Here is a 17443-nt window from a genome sequence, read left to right on the forward strand (position 1 = left end):
TTAAGAGGGAAACAATTCAAGAAGTTTAGAACTGCTGCTTCCTATTGCTGGAAAACTTCACCATGACACCGTGTTCTCTTGTTTGTATATTTATCTTGCCCATGAGTTACTTCTACCTTTGAACTGTGAAGCAAATTTCTGCAACACTGTACCAGAAGTAAAACAGGGTCTGGTCTAACACACACTGGTCTGTCCCAAGTGGGCCTCAAAAACCAAGAGTTTCAGCAGTCCCTCTGAAGTCTTACCTACTCTTGGTTTTACACAGCACAGGTCAAAGCTCATCTGTTACCTGATCTTGTATAGCCCCATTTTTAATATTTACAATTCTGCAAGGGTTCTGCCTGCAGCAATACCAGAATCGAGATGCCAGCAAATAATGGACAAACAACTGTAGAAATAACATTTTTGGTTTAGTGTTTGCAATTTGTTTTACAGCTCATAATGAAATACTGTTAGAGATATTCTACATTCATACATTTCTAGCAAAATACACTTTTAAAAACATAAGGCACTTTAAGACTTCCTAAAACAAATGCTCACGATAAAAATTCAACAAGAGGGCTGGATGAGAACCCTTTCTATCCTTAATGTTCAGGTCAGTAAAAGATCAATTGTCTAGTCAGGCAGGCAAATGAAATAATCAATAGAAAGGTTTCCAAGATAGAGTTACTGCTGTATTAGTGTGCATTCTGAAGTAGTCTATTTGAAGTGTCTTCAGTTGGGGAGGGAGGGCATAGTGTGAATAAGATGCATTAAAATAGTTCTTTGAACTGGGTAACAAAGACACATTGCAAGGATTAAGTTTCATTACTTTCATTGGATTAAATTCCTTCCATTCATTATTGCCAACAAGAATAAGGAACAAAAAGGAGCTGGTTCTCCCCTCCCTCCCCCCCACTCCCATTATAATTCAACACAAGATTTCAAAGACTTAAAATGACCAGGACAGAAGCCCATGAAAAACTGCATCTGGCCACTTCAGAGTATGTTTAAATATTCATTACTGACTTCCTCAAGTCTCACCTCTTATTAAAGAAAGAGAAACATAAAAGAATTGGCAACAGTGTAAGTTGCTTCCAGTCAAATTGATATTTTGCTTCTTTTTAACCCGACCCCACTGTTCACATTAAGCACCTGCATTCAGAAACGCACCAGCAGCTCCCCTTGGCAGAGAGATGGCAGGGCAGAGGATGAATGCAGGCAGGGCCCCGGGCCCCGCAGGGAAGAGGGAATGAGCAACTTTGCTTCACATGCTTGTGTCTCGGCTTAAGAACAGTTTCAAAAGCCGGACGTGCTGGGCTGCTGTAGCAACAAGGGGACTGATACCAAAACATTGACTGAAGACTTCACTCTGAGACGCATCCATAGGAGCTGAAATCCACTATTTAAAACTGACAAAAAGAGCTATCATGCTGGCAAAAGCACCGTCTACTTCTCAGGGCCCCTGAGAAGGGGATGGTAGGAACTAGCACCTACCATCCATCAGTGTATTTTCAAGTTATGTCTTACCTATTTTACTGCCCAGTACATTTTCCAGTCTTTGGGGGCTAACAATTGTGGAAAAACTTGACTCCCAGACGCTCGATACATTAGGCACTACAGTACAAACCTGCATTCCTAGTCCTCTCAAATCCACCTCTGAGGGGAAAAAAAACCAACAACCACCAATCAACAACCATTTTTTTTTCTTACAAGTCCATGATTGTTTTAAACTCTGACTTAGTTGAATTGCACTTTAAAGCTCAGCAGCAAAAAGAAAACTCGGTAGCTGTATTTGGGAATACATATAAATTTTTAAGAGACAAGATATTTTATAAAGTCTAAAGATGCATAGAGATATCAACTGCATAAGCTGTCAAGTTTTAACCTGGCTACAGTGAAGAAGCTGTGAAAAGAGATCAGCCTATTCACCTTATTAGAATTGGGGCAGAAATGGGATGCCTGTTCAGTTAGGAAAGCAAATGCAGTTAAGGATCGAGCTAAATTAGAACCAGCCACCACTGGTCTTAACCCATCACACACAGAGGTGCTACTGTGCAAACAGGAACTGTGGTGAAATCTAACCTTGTGAAGTGAAAAAACGCATGACTTCAAGACAGCTGCTGCTAAAGAGGAGAAAGGAAGGTGGTACCTCACGGCCCTGAGCTCAAAAGATCTTGAGATCTCCACTTGTGTGGCTCACTTTCACTGGCAGAAGAGCCAAGCTCCAGATCACTCAGTTGCTCACTGCTGTTGTACTAGCAGCTGATTTAAAACCGTGGCTCTGCAATCAGTTTACTGTCCTTCAGCACTGGTATGACAATATTCACTTGGGACAGGAAGAAGCATCTGAAAGAGGAGATGAAGAACGAAACACAGGCCACTCACTGATCCCAATTTAACTAACAGCATGCAGTCAGTTTTTCCTCAAAATCTGTAGGTTCTTCTGCCCAAGAAAACCTCACAGAATTTGCTAAAGTGACATCCAGTTGCTTTGCACATATACCTTATCCTGTCTTAAAAAATATACTTTAAAAAAAAATATTGAAAAAGGCACAGAGCACGTGCAATTTAGTTCCCTGTGGATCTATGCATGTGGGGAATCTTCAGACTAAGCTGCAATGATTAATAACGGACAGGGTGCTATTTTACAACCAGATCATTTCTTTCAAATTCCAGTTCTCTCCAAAGGAAACTGGGGAAACAAGCAGTGCTGTCAAGGAAATGCAAGGCAAGAAGTTCAACCTGCACACCGAGACAGACTGGAACGTAAAACGTTTCCCAGACCTTGTTCTTCAGGTCACATTAAAGGAAAAATTGTAGTCTAATTAAAAAAAAAAAAAAAAAAAAAAAATCACTAAAGCTAGTCACAGAGAGTAGAATTATCAAAGTGCTTTAATATATAAAGTGTCAAATATAATTAAACAGGACCATTAACACAGAGCTACCGTAAGATATTCAAATAGGTACATGCATTTTCTGAATGCAGGAGAGGAGCACAGGATTTTTATTTCCCCCTTTGGACCAGAGTTGGTTAAGAAAAGTTTTTCTTGTTCATTTAGCTTTTTCACACAATGTATTTGCTCTGCTCGTGCATTCGAAGGCACAGCTGGATTTGCTCTGTCTGAAACTGCATCAAAAGGACTGTCATGAAATATTAATAAAGGGGCAGCTCTCACTGACAAAAACACATAAGAGCCCCATAAAGTAGATTTATAGATCCCTGTCAATTCATAATATTAATTTTTATAAGCTATTTCTTGATACTAAAAAATTCCAAGCTATTTTCTTTCCTTTAAACACAGTTTAAGATAACTGAATGTGTTATTTGAACAATCTAACAGACTGCCAAAGCTATTATAACAAGAGCAAATGCAAACAAATAAATAAGGAAGAGGTTTCGAAACCACCTCGTGCAAGATGCTCGCGCCTCAGCCTCCCTACTGGCTTTTCCTCTCATGTTATGAATAAGAAAAAAGAAAAGCCATTCTCCACGGCACTTCTCTCAATACTTCCAATTCATTAAGCTGCTGCCTACTTTAAGCAGATGACCTTAAAGATGGAAAGTAACTCTGTACCAAGCACAGCAGAGCTGGCTGCAGCAGGGGGACACGGTTGTTTAGAAACCAGAAATGTCAATCAAGACCTTTCCTGCAATTCACAGATATAAAAGCAGATTTGCTCCAGTAAGCTGAGACTCAAAAACGTGGTACGGAGCATCGCATCTGGTCCCTTGCACAGGCACGTACGGACGCGAGTCTGAAGTAATACCAAGTCTCAGTAGAACAACTCGTCTATTTTCTGAAGGCACCATAAGGACAGCAACGCTCCAGGTGTAATGGGAAGAGGCAGAGGGAGGAAAAATAAAAAATACAGTTAGGAGGAAACACTAAGAGCAGCTTAGTATAACAAGGGAGGGAAAAAAAAGGTGGCTCAGTTCTATGATGGCTGTACCCTCTGTTACACACAGAGACCCTACGCCTCTAGGCAAAGGAAGAACAACCAGGGTTTGGAAAAAATCTACTCCTGAACAAAAAAAGAATCCGACTCCCATTTTTAGGGGATGGGTGTAAAATCTATAACTGAAATCAAAGGAGACAGCAAAGAATCAAAACGCTACATAAAACATTGGGGTCCGTACATACTCACATGGCATCATTAGCCTGTTTCTGATTTACCACAGTGTTAAAAGATCTGGACAGTCTCCTCTGCTCTGAGGCGTGACTGAAGTCCAGTGAAGTGTCATATATTAAAACCCTTCTCAATCCGCCAGTGAGAACGAATCCCCCTCCCCAGGCCGTACGAGGGAGGGGGGGTGTCTCCCAGGCAGGAGATGTTTCTAACCATCCCAGGCACCCTACAGGCAGCATGCCACTGAGTGAGTTCTCCTAAGTAGCGCTGCGCCAAGCAAGTCCAGGCTTGCTAAGATGTTCTGCCCCTTGCATGGACTTGAGGACAGTTTCTCGTGAGCCCTTTGGGCCAGAGGCTCATGCTTCGCTGTTCCATTAATGCTTTTCAAAGACGTTTTCCTTCCCGGGTGCCCCTCTCGCTCCCTGTTATCCCAGAAGGACTTTCTGCATCCTGCGCGCAGCGACGCTGGCTTCGTCCTCAGAGTCAGACTCGCTCTGGGAAGTGGAGCTCTGGGAGGCAGAGCTGCAGGGAGAGGAGCACTCTGGGGAGCACAGGTAGTGCATCAGCGGGAGGCGATACTTCCCACAGAAGTCAACGAACTTGATTTGTCTGACACAGCTGTCAAAGTAGACACCTGTAAGGGCAGAAGGAACAGTAACAACATGTGAGACCCCGCGCGGAGAAACCTGTAAGCTCTGCGAGGTTGTTGAGGCTGGTGCAAATGCCTCAAATTAGCATTGAATTGACACAGCACCGGACGTAGAAGAACAAGGGATACTGGAGGAAGAGAAGGGACCAAGACACCTATGGAAGTGTGAAATTTCTTTTCTTAGTTAAAAAGAAAAAATAAAATCTTGTAAAACTGTATTTGATAGGTGATTCAGAACGGCACACTCTACATGAAAAGACACAGGGCAGCTACTTCCAAAGAATCTGGCAATTTCTTCTAACCATGAGGGAGAAATCTCCAGCTGGGAATTTGCAAACTTCTTAAATGTCAAATTAATTCATCTACTCTATTTTCAAACTCGTAAAACCTCTTCTACCAGCTAGCAAAAATGTGTTCACAAATAGACCTTCATAGCTTTACTTTTCTTCTGCTTGAATGAAGTCACCATGCTGAGTTTGGATGCTACTTTCCATGGCAACAATGTTGCTGTAACATGCAATTACGTTCTTTTCCTGTCACAGCAAGTGATTTTAGACAGTGCCATTTTCAGAAGTTTCCAGCGGTGTTTTAAGTCCTAGCTGGTCTGGAGTAAGCTTTTCTCCTGCAGTGCTAGAGCAACACTGCAGTACTGTGATAGTTCATAAGGGAAAATGAGAAAGAGCAAAACCAATCCACTGTTATCCAGGCTGTGAAAAACTCTAAAAAAGGAGACATTTCTTTCCCCTCCAACACAAGTTCCAGCCCTTCCGTCTTTGCTTACAGAGCAAGCTTTGATATTGTCCTACAAGGAGATAAGATAACAGCCTGCGTTATGACTGCAGGGTAGATACTAATTAATTATTTTCTTCCTTAATCTTCTAAAGGCTAAACGCGCAGATCATTTACTCTGGATAAAGATTAAGCATTAAGCCAAATTAAGCGCAAGCATTCCAGGCTTTTCTATGAAGTCCTCTCCTTCCAGGAACCACACGCTAGTAGTCCCAAGCAAGAGCTAAACAAGTCGCTTTTGGTAGCTGCCAAGCACTGCAGCCTCTCTCCTCTTTTCCATCCAGAAATGAAGCTTGCTGTTCAGCAAGAGTGCTTGCAAATGTTCTCCTGTCCATTACTGAGTCTGAGCTATTTCAGGGCAGACAGATTGGAAACTTCAGACCATAAAAGCATAGTGGTGTGCTGGGATAAGCTGCAAAGACTCTGACAAAAACGGTCTTACATTCCCATGCAAATACAGTAAACCAGCACTACAGCTTTGAACATCATTCCTAAGTGAACAAGGTTCCTTAAAGATCTGGAGCCGATGAAATACAGCTAGAATTTGGATGCAACATCACATCAAACCTGACTGAGCTACTGAAGTCACAGCAAGTGAGAGGGAAAGAAAACCCATCAGATAAAAGCAGGAAGCAGAGCAGTGAAGGTGAACTTACCCCCACATTTAGGATTGGGACAGTTGCTGGCCAAGCTCAGATACCGGACAAGATTCTCCGGGAGATCACTGGGAGCGTAGGGAACGTTGCGAGTTTTAATTGTGCGTCCAGCCAGTTCCTGAAGGCTTGGGGGATTGTAGGTCAGGTCACGGACAAACCGAACCACCAGTGGGTTCCCACGCAAGCTCAGCTCTTCCAGGTGAACCAGGTTAAGGATCTCTCGAGGAAGGTAAGTCAGCAGGTTATTGTGCAGGCTGAGGGAACGCAAGGAATGCAGCCTGGGGATGGAGGTGGAAACCCAGTCAAGACAGGCAAGCAAAATCATTCCACAACTGCATTACACAGTCCTGATTACTCTCCCCTCTCCCACCAATCTCTTTTTTTTTGCCTTTTCTTCCTTCTAAAGCATAAACTCATGCTAAAAGAGCTGCTGTTACTCCAGCACACACAATGCCCTAGAAAACCTGGCTCAGCTCTGCAACACCTGTTAAAGAAACGCAGTCTTATGTGCTGCTGTCTCTCTCAATATTGCCCCTCCACACCCCAAAAAAGGTAGCACAGAACAAAAGTATACAAACTGAGTGAGTGATTTCAGGGGAGATAATGCTTCCTTGTACCCAAGGTAGCATTATCTCCCTGTAGCAAGAGCGGTTCCATGCAGTACTTTGAATATGTCACCTGCTTTCACTCATGCATTAAAGATGATTGCTGGTAGGCAGCCAACCCTGGAAAACCCCATGGTTTTTTTCATTGCTTGCAGCTGCATCACCTTGCTCTGTGATACTACCAGATCTCAGAAGCTGAGCAAGGTCAGGCCAGGCCAGCATCGGCATGGGTGACAAGCAGTTTTTTGGCTTTGGAGGAGGTGTTCATCTCTCTCAGGAAGCACAAAGCAATGCTTCAGCACAGAGTCCAGGGGTGCTCTCAAACCAGTCCAAGTTACAAGACAACTGGACACTGTACGTTAAGAATAATCCCACTACACCATCAAATTCCAACTCAGAAAACTCCCAAGCTGCCATTCAACTGCTTTTGGGGTTACAGCTACACACTGAATTCTTCACCTCTCATCTTAGGCTACCCATACAGAGTTTGCAGTGTCCTCTTCCCCCTTGTGAAACAGATAAAGAAGTAACTTATCCTCTAGAGCCACGCTGTAGGATTTAACAAGCATTAAAACATTCTGAGATCCTAGAGTAAGAAATGCCAAGAGAACACAGGGGATGGTACAACACAAAAGCACACACAAAGGCTTTGGGTGAAAGACAAAACAGACCAAGCATTCTTTACTAAGAACATGGTAGCATGGCAGTTGATCTTTTCTGAGTTGCCTAGGCACTTCTCAGGCTCCCCGTACAAATCTATTAATATTAATTCACCTTAAAGTGTATACTGGTGACATTTTCTTTCTCCATAACCCTCAGATTTCCATATTACATATACATGGTCTGCCTGCAGTACACCATGTTAAGGATCTTCTTGTTCAAGTCTAGTCACATTACAAACTGAAGGACAAATAGGTCCTCCCAGGTGCTTTTATGCACACATACAGAAGAAAATGTTCAAGGAGTTAATTACAGCTGGTGGCTGATGACAGTAAATACTCACTGTGCCAGCTGAGGTGGAATGCTCTGGATCTTGTTGTCACACAGAACTAGATAGCTTAGAGAAGGCAGGTTCGCTAATTCAGGTGGAATTGAAGTAATGAAATTTCCTCCAAGGTATAGAAACTCTAAACTGAAAAAGAGAAGATAAAATACTGCGTTATTTCATTAAGGTCATTTCCAGTTTCATTTAACACTTGGTCTCCTCATCTCCTGCATTTCTTAAAGAAAACTTACAGATGACTACATATGAGTTAATTTGCTGAGGGGAAAAAAAAAAAGCTCAGTTACACATCAAAATTACAACAGAGCTGCTGTTTCACAACCGATAATGTTGCGATTTACCTCCAGCCTCCTGCAGTCACCATTACATCTGTAGGTAGGCACCAGACAACCATGTATTCCTACAAGAAGCCCACATGCAAAGCTCCCACTCCTATTTCCAGGAAAAAGCAGCCTGCACACGCAAGGTCTGCAGCACCAACACAGACCCTGCTGCAGCCAGTGGGAGTTCTCAGTAGAAGCAAAGCAAGAGCGCAGTGGCCTCTCCCTGAAAATCCCGGCCCTACACAACCACTAATTGCTCTTTATGGTATCATTTGACTCCTCAGTGACTAACTGCAACCCTTCAGCAGAAATCAGAGGCAGCCAGTCGCACTTTGATACAATTCACATAACAACAACACCACAGCTGCAACAGCACAGAGCACACCCACATCACACAAGTACGTGCACGCCATTTCTCAGATAGATTGATTTCAGTATACTGAAGCCATGGAGCCCAAAGCTACCAAAAACATTAGCTAGGCTTAACTGCATTGAAGGCCTAACTAAAAGGAAAAAAAATAAATCACTGGATGTCCTGTGAAAATTCAGCGGATGGGAAGCAGGAACAAAGAGAGGCACTAGACCCCTTCTGCCAGGTGGAGTAGCCAGTATTTGCTGTGCATCTCTGCCCTTCTAGGGAGAAAGATTGGCAAGCAGCACTTTTCAATGTAATAGCTGCAAGTCCCCATTTCACAGAGTCAGATAGTTTTCCTGCCCTGTTCTCAGACGCTGTCTGGAAGAGGAGCAAAGGCAGGTTCTGTATGGGTACCTCTGATTGGGAAGAGACACCATTGCTAATCATGGTCCAGACAACATTTTCCCCATGCCTAAAAAAAGTGGATCCTACAGTCCTGTCTGCAGGTGCTGGTTCAAGATCTCCAGTACACACTTGGGTTAGATGCCTAACTACAGTGTACACTGGCCCCCTCTGATCCACCAAGCGTTCCCTGCAGGTCAGGGAAAGAAATCATCCAGGCTCCATCAGCCTTTCTTTAAAAACAGCTTATAACCTCCTTGGAATAGGAGATACCTTAATCTCACCCCAGCAACTGAGAAAGGCTGTGGATACAACTGGCAAGGAAACACACGACCAAACAATCCAAGGGACATGGCGGTCGATACAGAGAAGGTCTGAGCCCTGCAACTGTGCCACAGCACGTGTGGAGTGCCAGAGGAGCTCCTCCCTAGGCCTTCCGCTGGGATGGAGCAGAAGAACGGTAGAAAGAGACTATTACGTTCAGTTCTTGCAAGAAACATGAACCTCAAAGATCCAATGACAGCATCTGCTTGGGCTACAGGGGCCACTAACACAGCACAAAGGTCCATCTGCCCAACAGCGAAGAACAGACCTCTGCAACACACCAGGAGATGCTCACAGAGCTTCGCTCCCCCCGGATTCGCTCACCTTTCAGGACTATGTCAAAGGCAAGCTAAATAACTGAAATTTGCAAAGTGGGCACACAATTAAGCCTTAAACTGAATTTGACTATGTGAAAGGAAGTAACTATACTTGCTTCAGCTGAGAGATAGAGTGGGACAGCACATTTGGGAGTTATTCTGAACACACAAGAAAGTACACAGGGAGAAAACCATCACCAAAGCCCCACTGCTCAGAAGTAGCCCCTCTTCTACACAGACAGCCTGTAGGTGAGGAGTGGGGTAGGAGGAAGGCTGCTGTGCAGATACCACATCAAGGGGAGATTATTTTTAATTAAATCTTGATCCCCTAACAAAGCCCTGAGTTTTAACCAAAATTCCTCCTTCAACCTCCATTGTTTCCCAAGGTGGATTTAGGCTGCTTGGCTCTCGTTAGGGACTTAACTGCTGACCATACAATTCCGAGGCATATTTGAACTCCGTGCCATTGCTGGAGCCCACAGCAAAAACTGTTGGGCAAGGGAATTGTAGTGATGTGGATTTCAGTGTTTAAACACATACAAGTTTCCACTTCCTAGGAAACTTCATCTTCTGTGTTTGAAGACAACAATGCCCATACAGCCACACTGCACAAAAACACATGCTACCAGGGAAGGGGAAGAGGGGTGCAAAATATATAGTGTATATAGGTTTTGAAATTCATTTCAAGGCATGAAATACCTAAGTTTCAAGAGCAGCTTACTGCACAAGCTAAGCGTGCAAAAACACTGCCTACAAACTACTTACAGCTTTCAATTCCATTCTCTGTAAAGTCTGTGTAATGAGAACACTCAGTTACACTAGCTAGGATATAAAACCCCAACAGCAGGCTACAAACTGTCTGTTAACTAAAAATCCGCTAAATAAGGTAACTCCTTCACTGGCAACAAAGGGCTTCTTAAAAATTGTCTTCTGAGTCACCTTTTTGAGGTCAGTAGACTAACCACTCGCTGGGCCCAGTCTAGTACAGCAAATCAGAATTTCCAACATCAACTTAAGATATGAATTAGATGGTAAATTTATTTAAAAAGCACAGGGAGGAGGTTTTGAAACTATAAAAAAAAAAACTTATCTTACATACAGCAAAGATATTCTTACAGCTTCCACGGAAACACTGCTTAGTAGGCAAAAGAAATCTGTAATTCCCATCCTCCCAAAATACAATTAGCTAGAAAGAAGGATCTAGCCTAGTCTTGGCTGAGCAAGAGGGATAAATCAACAATAGTCATTTCTGTGTCAAATTAAAGTGTCAAGAATTGTTTGAGCAAGGCTAACTATGACAGAGGCAAGGATTTTCAAGAGACACAACCCTTTTGCTGACCACACCACTGGGGCCACAGTTCGCTCCCAGCTCACCTACTCCTGGCCTGATTTTCATGTCGTACTAAGCCCATACCTAGAGACCAAGGCAATGCGACTCTCCAGCTGTCCTACTCGGGGGGCAAGCTGCTCCTCGGTAAGATGAACAAGAGCATTGCTGAGCTCTGCCCTCCTCACAAAATAGCCTGCAATGAGGCAATCCACAACATTTACTATAGTTTTTCATAGGAGGACCATAGCAGAGACGGGACTGAGCTTAGCGAATACTTCTGACTAACCTTTCACACCAAGACCCAGTTTTTCTGACAATCATTAATCTGCATAGTCATTTGGACAAGCCAGCTAAGGTCTCATGCATCACTGTGTACACAGAGGGAGAGATGGAATTTTTCTGTACTTTCAAAAGTCAGTCCAGGAACTTAGAAGAGCCAGAGAGCAATCAGCCTCAAACAAATGTAAGCTCAGTTCCTATTTTTGAAGCTAGAATAAAGGGTGTACTTCCAACCTGCCACACAGGCACAGGCTGAACAAGTTTCAAGAGGAGACAAACACTAACAAAATCCATCCCAACAAAACCTGAAAATCCCCCACATTTGACAGACTAACTAATGGGGGCTGACACCTTCTCTCCTGCCTTTTAGCAACATTTACAAATACACTAATAAAAGGCCAGAGTCCCTTTCAGCCTCATATGCAGCAGGCCCCTCACTCAGCAGAGCCAGTACTAATTGCTGCCAAGCAGCAGGCAGCATGCTGGGCCTGTGGTGTGTCACTCCTCTCTAGCAGGGGGTGTAGGGTGGCTGTGGAAATCCTTTTACATACAGGAAGGGAGTGGGGCAATGTTCAAAGAACTATGAATCGATGCAGGTGGTGGCAGCTTAACATGCCAAGAGACCGCACGTTCTTGCTTGAGTATGTCCTTGAGGTTTCCAGGTCATCATATAGCACAAAACAAATAAAAAAGCCCCCAGTCACTCAGTAAGAAGAGCCCACTCCAAGCACTGGAGGCATTTTTGATACCCTATGAATTACCATGACATTTTCATAGTCATGTTTCAAGGGGAGAACGTCTTCTGGCATAGAAGACACTCGAATTTTCAATCCACCCTGTTTCCCCACAGATGCTTCTTTGGATAAAATTTAACAGCTGACATCAAACAGATGCATCTAAATAGGTAATCTAAAAAGAAACAATGGAGCCTGAAATAGCTCCAGGTCTTTTTAAGATAAAACTTTTTAGCAATAAATTTCCAGGGCACTTTTTAGGCTCATACAAGGGAGGAATTTAAAAGCAGCCCACAACACACTCCTGTTAACCCTGTTCTACAATTTGCTAATTCCTGAGAGAACTGCATAGCCTTTGCTGACACGCAAATTTAAGATCAAACAGTCGTCTGAAAACTATTTGCAAAACGTTTGAAGAGGGGAAGAAAAAGGGAGGCAGCAAGAAGATTTCCTAATGCTGTATCTTTATCAAAGCTTCACTTGCCGTTTTTCCCACACTGTAACAGCCGTTCTTAAGTGTATGCTTGTCTAACACGCTTAATACTACCCACGAATAAAAGCAAATACTCTGGTTTTCATTGCATTTAAGCCTTTGCACAAAACTTGGATGAATCCAGTTGGGCGTTTGAGGCCTTTGATGCCAGCCCTTGCACAACTGGGCTTTACTAGAGGAATCCAAGCAAGAAGAAAAGGAGCATGCACAGCAGACGCCTGGAAAGAGCCTGGCTCTTTTCCAAGCTCTTTCCGCCTGCTCCTGGTGCTCTACTGAGCGTGAGAGTATTCACTAGAAGATGACTAAACTCAAAATTCACATCAGGAGATTCAAGGTATCGACTGCATCTCACTAAGCTCCTGAGAATTTTTCCCTTTACGGGAGACACTTGCAAGACATTTCCCCAGGTGTGCACACTCACGAGGGCAATCCATGCACCCTTAAGCCAAATGCTGGAGTTGGACAGTGAAGACCAGAGCTGTGTTCTACCAGACTTACCAAACAAATTTTGTCCAGAACGGGCACAAGTAGATGACCACATTTCTAGCTCAGCAGCTGTAACAGACCTTGCCCCTTAGCGCATCCCCCGCTGGATCAGCAGAGGAAGGATACACACAACCAATGCAGCAGGGGGATGTCGATGCAGCTCACAGTTGGAGCTGCCGGGGGCAGTGAATCGAGAGAGAGTGACTGACCATAACACCTCACACTGAAAACACAGCAAGGTCAATGTTGGTGGGAGAACTACAAAAAAGATGACACTTATGTCTGCCTATGCTAAGCTCATTTTTTAACTGGCAACAAACAGGGAAGCAATGCAAAGAGGGCTGCTCTCGCCCATCTGGTGCATTTTCTACTCCAAATTCACAGCAACAGCCAATGCTGCAATTCAGGTCTTGCACTGTACTGACATGGCTAGCTGACAGTACCTGGGGGTGGTGGGCATTCAGAAAGGGCTGCCACAGCCACACTATTTAAAGAAACCCTCAGTAGGGCCCATGCTTACCTTATGTAAGAGGCCATTGCAGCTCACCACAGACAATTACGGTGGAATTAGGAGGGAAGAGCATTGCATTTTCCAAATGGAAAACATGAAGCAAAGGCTATTCATCCTTGGTGCTGGCATGCTATGATCAGCATCATCCTGCTGCCATCACCAGAGCAATCATGACCACCCACTTATGAAGCCATGTGATAGAAGCTTCAAGCATCAGGACATCTATAGGTGGTCCTTCTACAATGGCCTAGGAGGTAACTGATAATCAGGTGAAAGGCATTCGCTTTCTGAGCAGGATCTAGCACTGCGCACAGATTTGTGTGGGCAAGGATGGGGCAGATGGCTGAAGCTGGAAGGAGTAAGACAAGACAGCAGCACGGCTGGCTGGGGTTCTTATCGCTGTTCATTAACTTCCCAAATCACTAGGAACACGCTGAGGAAAAGTTTTTGCGCAAAACGCCTGACCCCAGCTTGCTCCAAAGTCGTGGATTTATTATCTTCATGTGAGTAACAACACATGGCACATGTCTCATTCCAGGGCCTTTGCATCTGTAGTTGCCAGCATGTTCCTTCTCCCTTGGCAGATCAGACTCATCAACTTTCTATTCTTTCAGCTTCACCACATAGACTCCTTACCTGCTGTATTCCTGGCCTTCACCAAAACTGACATGCTACCCCTCCAAAAACTACAACAGGAAACTACGGGGTGCATAGGAAAGATGTAAGTCTTTGTTATCAAGAATTTTTTTTTAAAAAATCTCATCAAAGCTCAGACATGCCCTGAAAACATAAAAATTATTTCTAGATCTCTGCAACTCTGCTCTATAATCAGTGACTTGAGCAAATGGGAAGCTGCCAGGGTCACGGGAAGAGGAGAACTGCTGGCCTCAGGAACTCCAGTACCAGCAGAAGGAACGTGTCTGGTCAAAGTGCTGCCTGCGTTCCTCTACGTCTCAGAGACCACAAGACATGAGAAACATTTCTTTTATGGGAAGTTGTATATGGAAAAAGGCTCAAAGTCTTGGCTTGCCAGCAACAGCAAGACAGACACTTGCAGCCTGAGCTGTGAGGTTAAGAGAAACCCCAGCACCTACACCAGGTCCCACCTCCCGGCCCAGAGTTCAGAAACGAATCGATGTCTCCGTGTTGCCCTGCCACAACAGCTGGTTCTGCTCTGTCCTTACTCAGGCTCATTTTACCCACTTCAACACTATGCACGCTCATGCTGCAGACACCCCTCTTGTTGGCAGGCAGGAGGAGGGTCTAGCAGCAGTTTCTCTCCAGTACATATCCACTATCTTTTTGGCAAGGGTGTCAGGTCAGGGGTTATCTGGCTCCCAATGAGTAGATTCAGGATTCCCTCTGAGGAATATTAAATTATAAAGTATTGTTTTCTCCCAGCTTTGGCAAGCAAGCGCGCTGCTCCCTTTTGTTACTTAAGCAGTCCCAGATACAGAAGAGTCAGGGATGGCACAGTGGTAAAGAAGCCGACAATCCTGGCGGAGCACGGATTCGCTATCTTAAGCTAAAGTTCAATTATATTATGGTGACACGTTAGCAGAAGTTCAATGAGTTTGCAGTGATTACACGGGCAGCAGACACAAGCTGGGTCTAGTCTAATTTTATTACCTGACACATCACTTCGTAACGATAAACCGACAGTTCAATTAGCCTTGTCCGCATTTGCCCTCTCGGAATTGTCATTCTGAGGTTCGAGCATAACCAGCCCAAGAAAAACAGCAGGACAGGACAAACAGGAGCCCTGCTTCAGGGTAGGCCTGAGGAACAAAGCAGAGTAACCACACAGCAGCAGTCTGACAGCGGTGCAGCATGTCAGCCCACTGTGCAGCGCTACACAGCCTGGTACCCTCCCAGGGTCAGCAGCATAACAAAAACCAGGGCTGAGGTTTGTTTTCTTGGGGGAAAAAAAAAAAAAAGAAATGAGACAGAGAGAGAGAGAGAAACCACAACCACAGATGAGAGCGTGCAAGCAGCAGCAGGAAGCCTCTGCCTCAGAGGTGGGTGCAACAATCAGATCCCAACCACATCCTGGATGCTACCAGGAATGCTATGGAGGCAACGTGGATCTCCCACGCACAACTGCCCTCCTCTGTTGGCCTCCTTTCCCATGAAGTTGGTGCCACTGTCTTCCTTTGTTATCCCTGAAGGAACTGCTCCTGAACAGAAAACTGAGGTTCCTCCTCCTCCTCCTCACTACAGCCCCAACCCAGGACACATCCCAACTCTGCAAAGAGGGGCAGGGGCATTCTCTAGCACTCAAAATGCCTCATAGCATCTCTCAGACTTAGCTTAACCCAGAGTTGCTCCAGATCCTCAACAGGTGCATGCTGTGCCATGTGGGCAAAAGTCACATACCCAACTGTATTATACTGTGACAGACAAAACCATTTCCCACTAGCTCTCAAGCGGTTCTGGTATCTCCAACCTTGGGCTGTGGGAGACAACAACCTGTACTGCTACTGGACGCAGCTTTGCTGAGCCATCAGGGCGAATCCAGCTAATTAGGGTCAAGGTTGCTGGAATTTGCGTAAGAGGGGCTGCCTCTGACACGTCCCTTGGCAAAGAGCCGGAGCGAAGAAAGTTCAGACCCAAAGTCTTAGCGCAAAGCCACACAGGGGCTAGTCTGAGGCTTGAGAAACCAGCAGAACACACCGGGGTGCCCGGGCGTAACACGCAAGGCAGAACATGGCCTCCGGCTTGCCCAGGAGGATGGTAGCCTTCAAAAGTACCTACCCCAGGTCGGTGCAGGCAGTCAATGCCCAGTCCTACCTCAGATTTGTTCCCACCCCACCAACATTCCCAAAAGCCATGATTCAGCCACAGGTTTCTACCTCATCGGCCTGCTGTGGTGTGATCCAGCCCCAGAGCCAGATGTACCCGAGCGCAGCCTAGGGCTCTACGCTTCAGAAGATCTGTCAGATCTACACGAGCTGGGTGGGTGGAGGGAAATACAACAAAACCCCAACCACGCCAGCAAGCGCCCTGATGAGACTGGAGCCGTATCAGCAGAAAGGCCCTATTGTCTGCAGAAACCACAAGATCTTTATTCTCCTGCGCAGTCCATCATGCAGCCATGAGCTGCATGAGACCAGGGGGTTTATTTTGCTCTTGCCTAGAGACCTGTATTAAAGCAAAGCCACGGCGCACCTTCTGCACATCAACACTCATACCAACCACACCGACACTAGGAGAGGCTCCCCCGCGCCAAGGCAGCCCAAGGACTAGGAAATCCTGGAAGAGTCGCCCATTTTGCAAGCGCAGAAGGCCCGTCGCCCGCCTGAAGAGCGGCTCTGAGTTTTGGTAACCTGCTGAAGGGGAAGAGACACGTTAGCAGCAGTGCTTAGAGACACCCGAGGCTGGGCAAAACTCACTCCCCGACCGAGCGGGAGCGAGACACGAGGCGTGCGAGAAAAGCCGGTTGGGTCTGCCCAGCAGCTGCCGGGGCTTTCCCTGTGTGTCCCCCCCACACCCCGGGCAAAGGCCCGGCGCCCTGCCCTCACCTGCGGAGCTCCTGGATGTCGGGCGGGATGCCGTGGAGGCGGTTGCCGCCGAGGCTGAGGCTCTGTAGCCCGCGGAGCCCCAGCAGGGCGGGCGGCACCTCGGCGAAGCGGTTCCCGCTGAAGTTGAGGACGCGGAGGGAGCGGCCGAGCGGGGCCTGCCCTAGCCCCTTGGGCAGCGAGCCGGGCCCGCCCAGCCGGTTGTTCTTGGCCAGGAGCGTGTGGAGGCGCGGCAGGGCCAGCAGCTCCGCGCCCAGCTCCGCCAGCCCCGTCCCGCTCACGTCCAGCACCTCTAGCGCCGGGAACCACTGCGACAGCCCGGCGGGCAGCGGGCCCGGCAGCCGCCGCGGCGACAGCACCAGCCGCCGCGCCTCCGCGCTGCGCCGAGCCGCCAGCTCCGCCGCCAGCTCCGCCAGCTCCGCCGCCTCCTCCTCCTCCTCCTCCTCCTCCTCCTCCTCGCCCTCCTCCTCCTCCGCCGGGCCGCGCCGCGGTGGCTCCGGCTCCATCTCCGGGTCCTCACCGCCCGCCGCCGCCATCCCGCTCGCGCCGAGCGACGTCC

The 17443-nt window shown here is 46.3% G+C and overlaps 1 protein-coding gene across 1 annotated transcript; it reads right to left on the reverse strand.

Moving 5' to 3' along the window:
- Positions 1-389: 389 nt before the first annotated feature.
- On the reverse strand, positions 390-17441 carry LRRC58 (leucine rich repeat containing 58). The gene is made up of 4 exons (XM_074808894.1): positions 16888-17441; positions 7813-7941; positions 6205-6482; positions 390-4744 (listed from the first exon to the last, which is right to left on the reverse strand). The coding sequence occupies exons 1-4, from the start codon at positions 17418-17420 to the stop codon at positions 4536-4538; spliced, it is 1149 nt and encodes a 382-aa protein (XP_074664995.1). The 5' UTR covers positions 17421-17441; the 3' UTR covers positions 390-4535.
- Positions 17442-17443: the final 2 nt, after the last annotated feature.

Source organism: Strix aluco, chromosome 2, assembly GCF_031877795.1.
Source record: "Strix aluco isolate bStrAlu1 chromosome 2, bStrAlu1.hap1, whole genome shotgun sequence".
In the NCBI taxonomy this organism is placed as follows: Eukaryota; Metazoa; Chordata; class Aves; order Strigiformes; family Strigidae; genus Strix; species Strix aluco.

Bases quoted from the DNA above. Each gene is read 5' to 3' on its own strand.
- LRRC58 (XM_074808894.1), bottom strand. From the start codon at position 17,420: ATGGCGGCGGCGGGCGGTGAGGACCCGGAGATGGAGCCGGAGCCACCG. The intron at 7,942-16,887 runs GTGAGGGCAGGG...TCTCTTTTTCAG, and splicing joins GACATCCAGGAGCTCCGCAG to TTTAGAGTTTCTATACCTTG. The intron at 6,483-7,812 runs GTGAGTATTTAC...CTCCATCCCCAG, and splicing joins ATTCCACCTCAGCTGGCACA to GCTGCATTCCTTGCGTTCCC.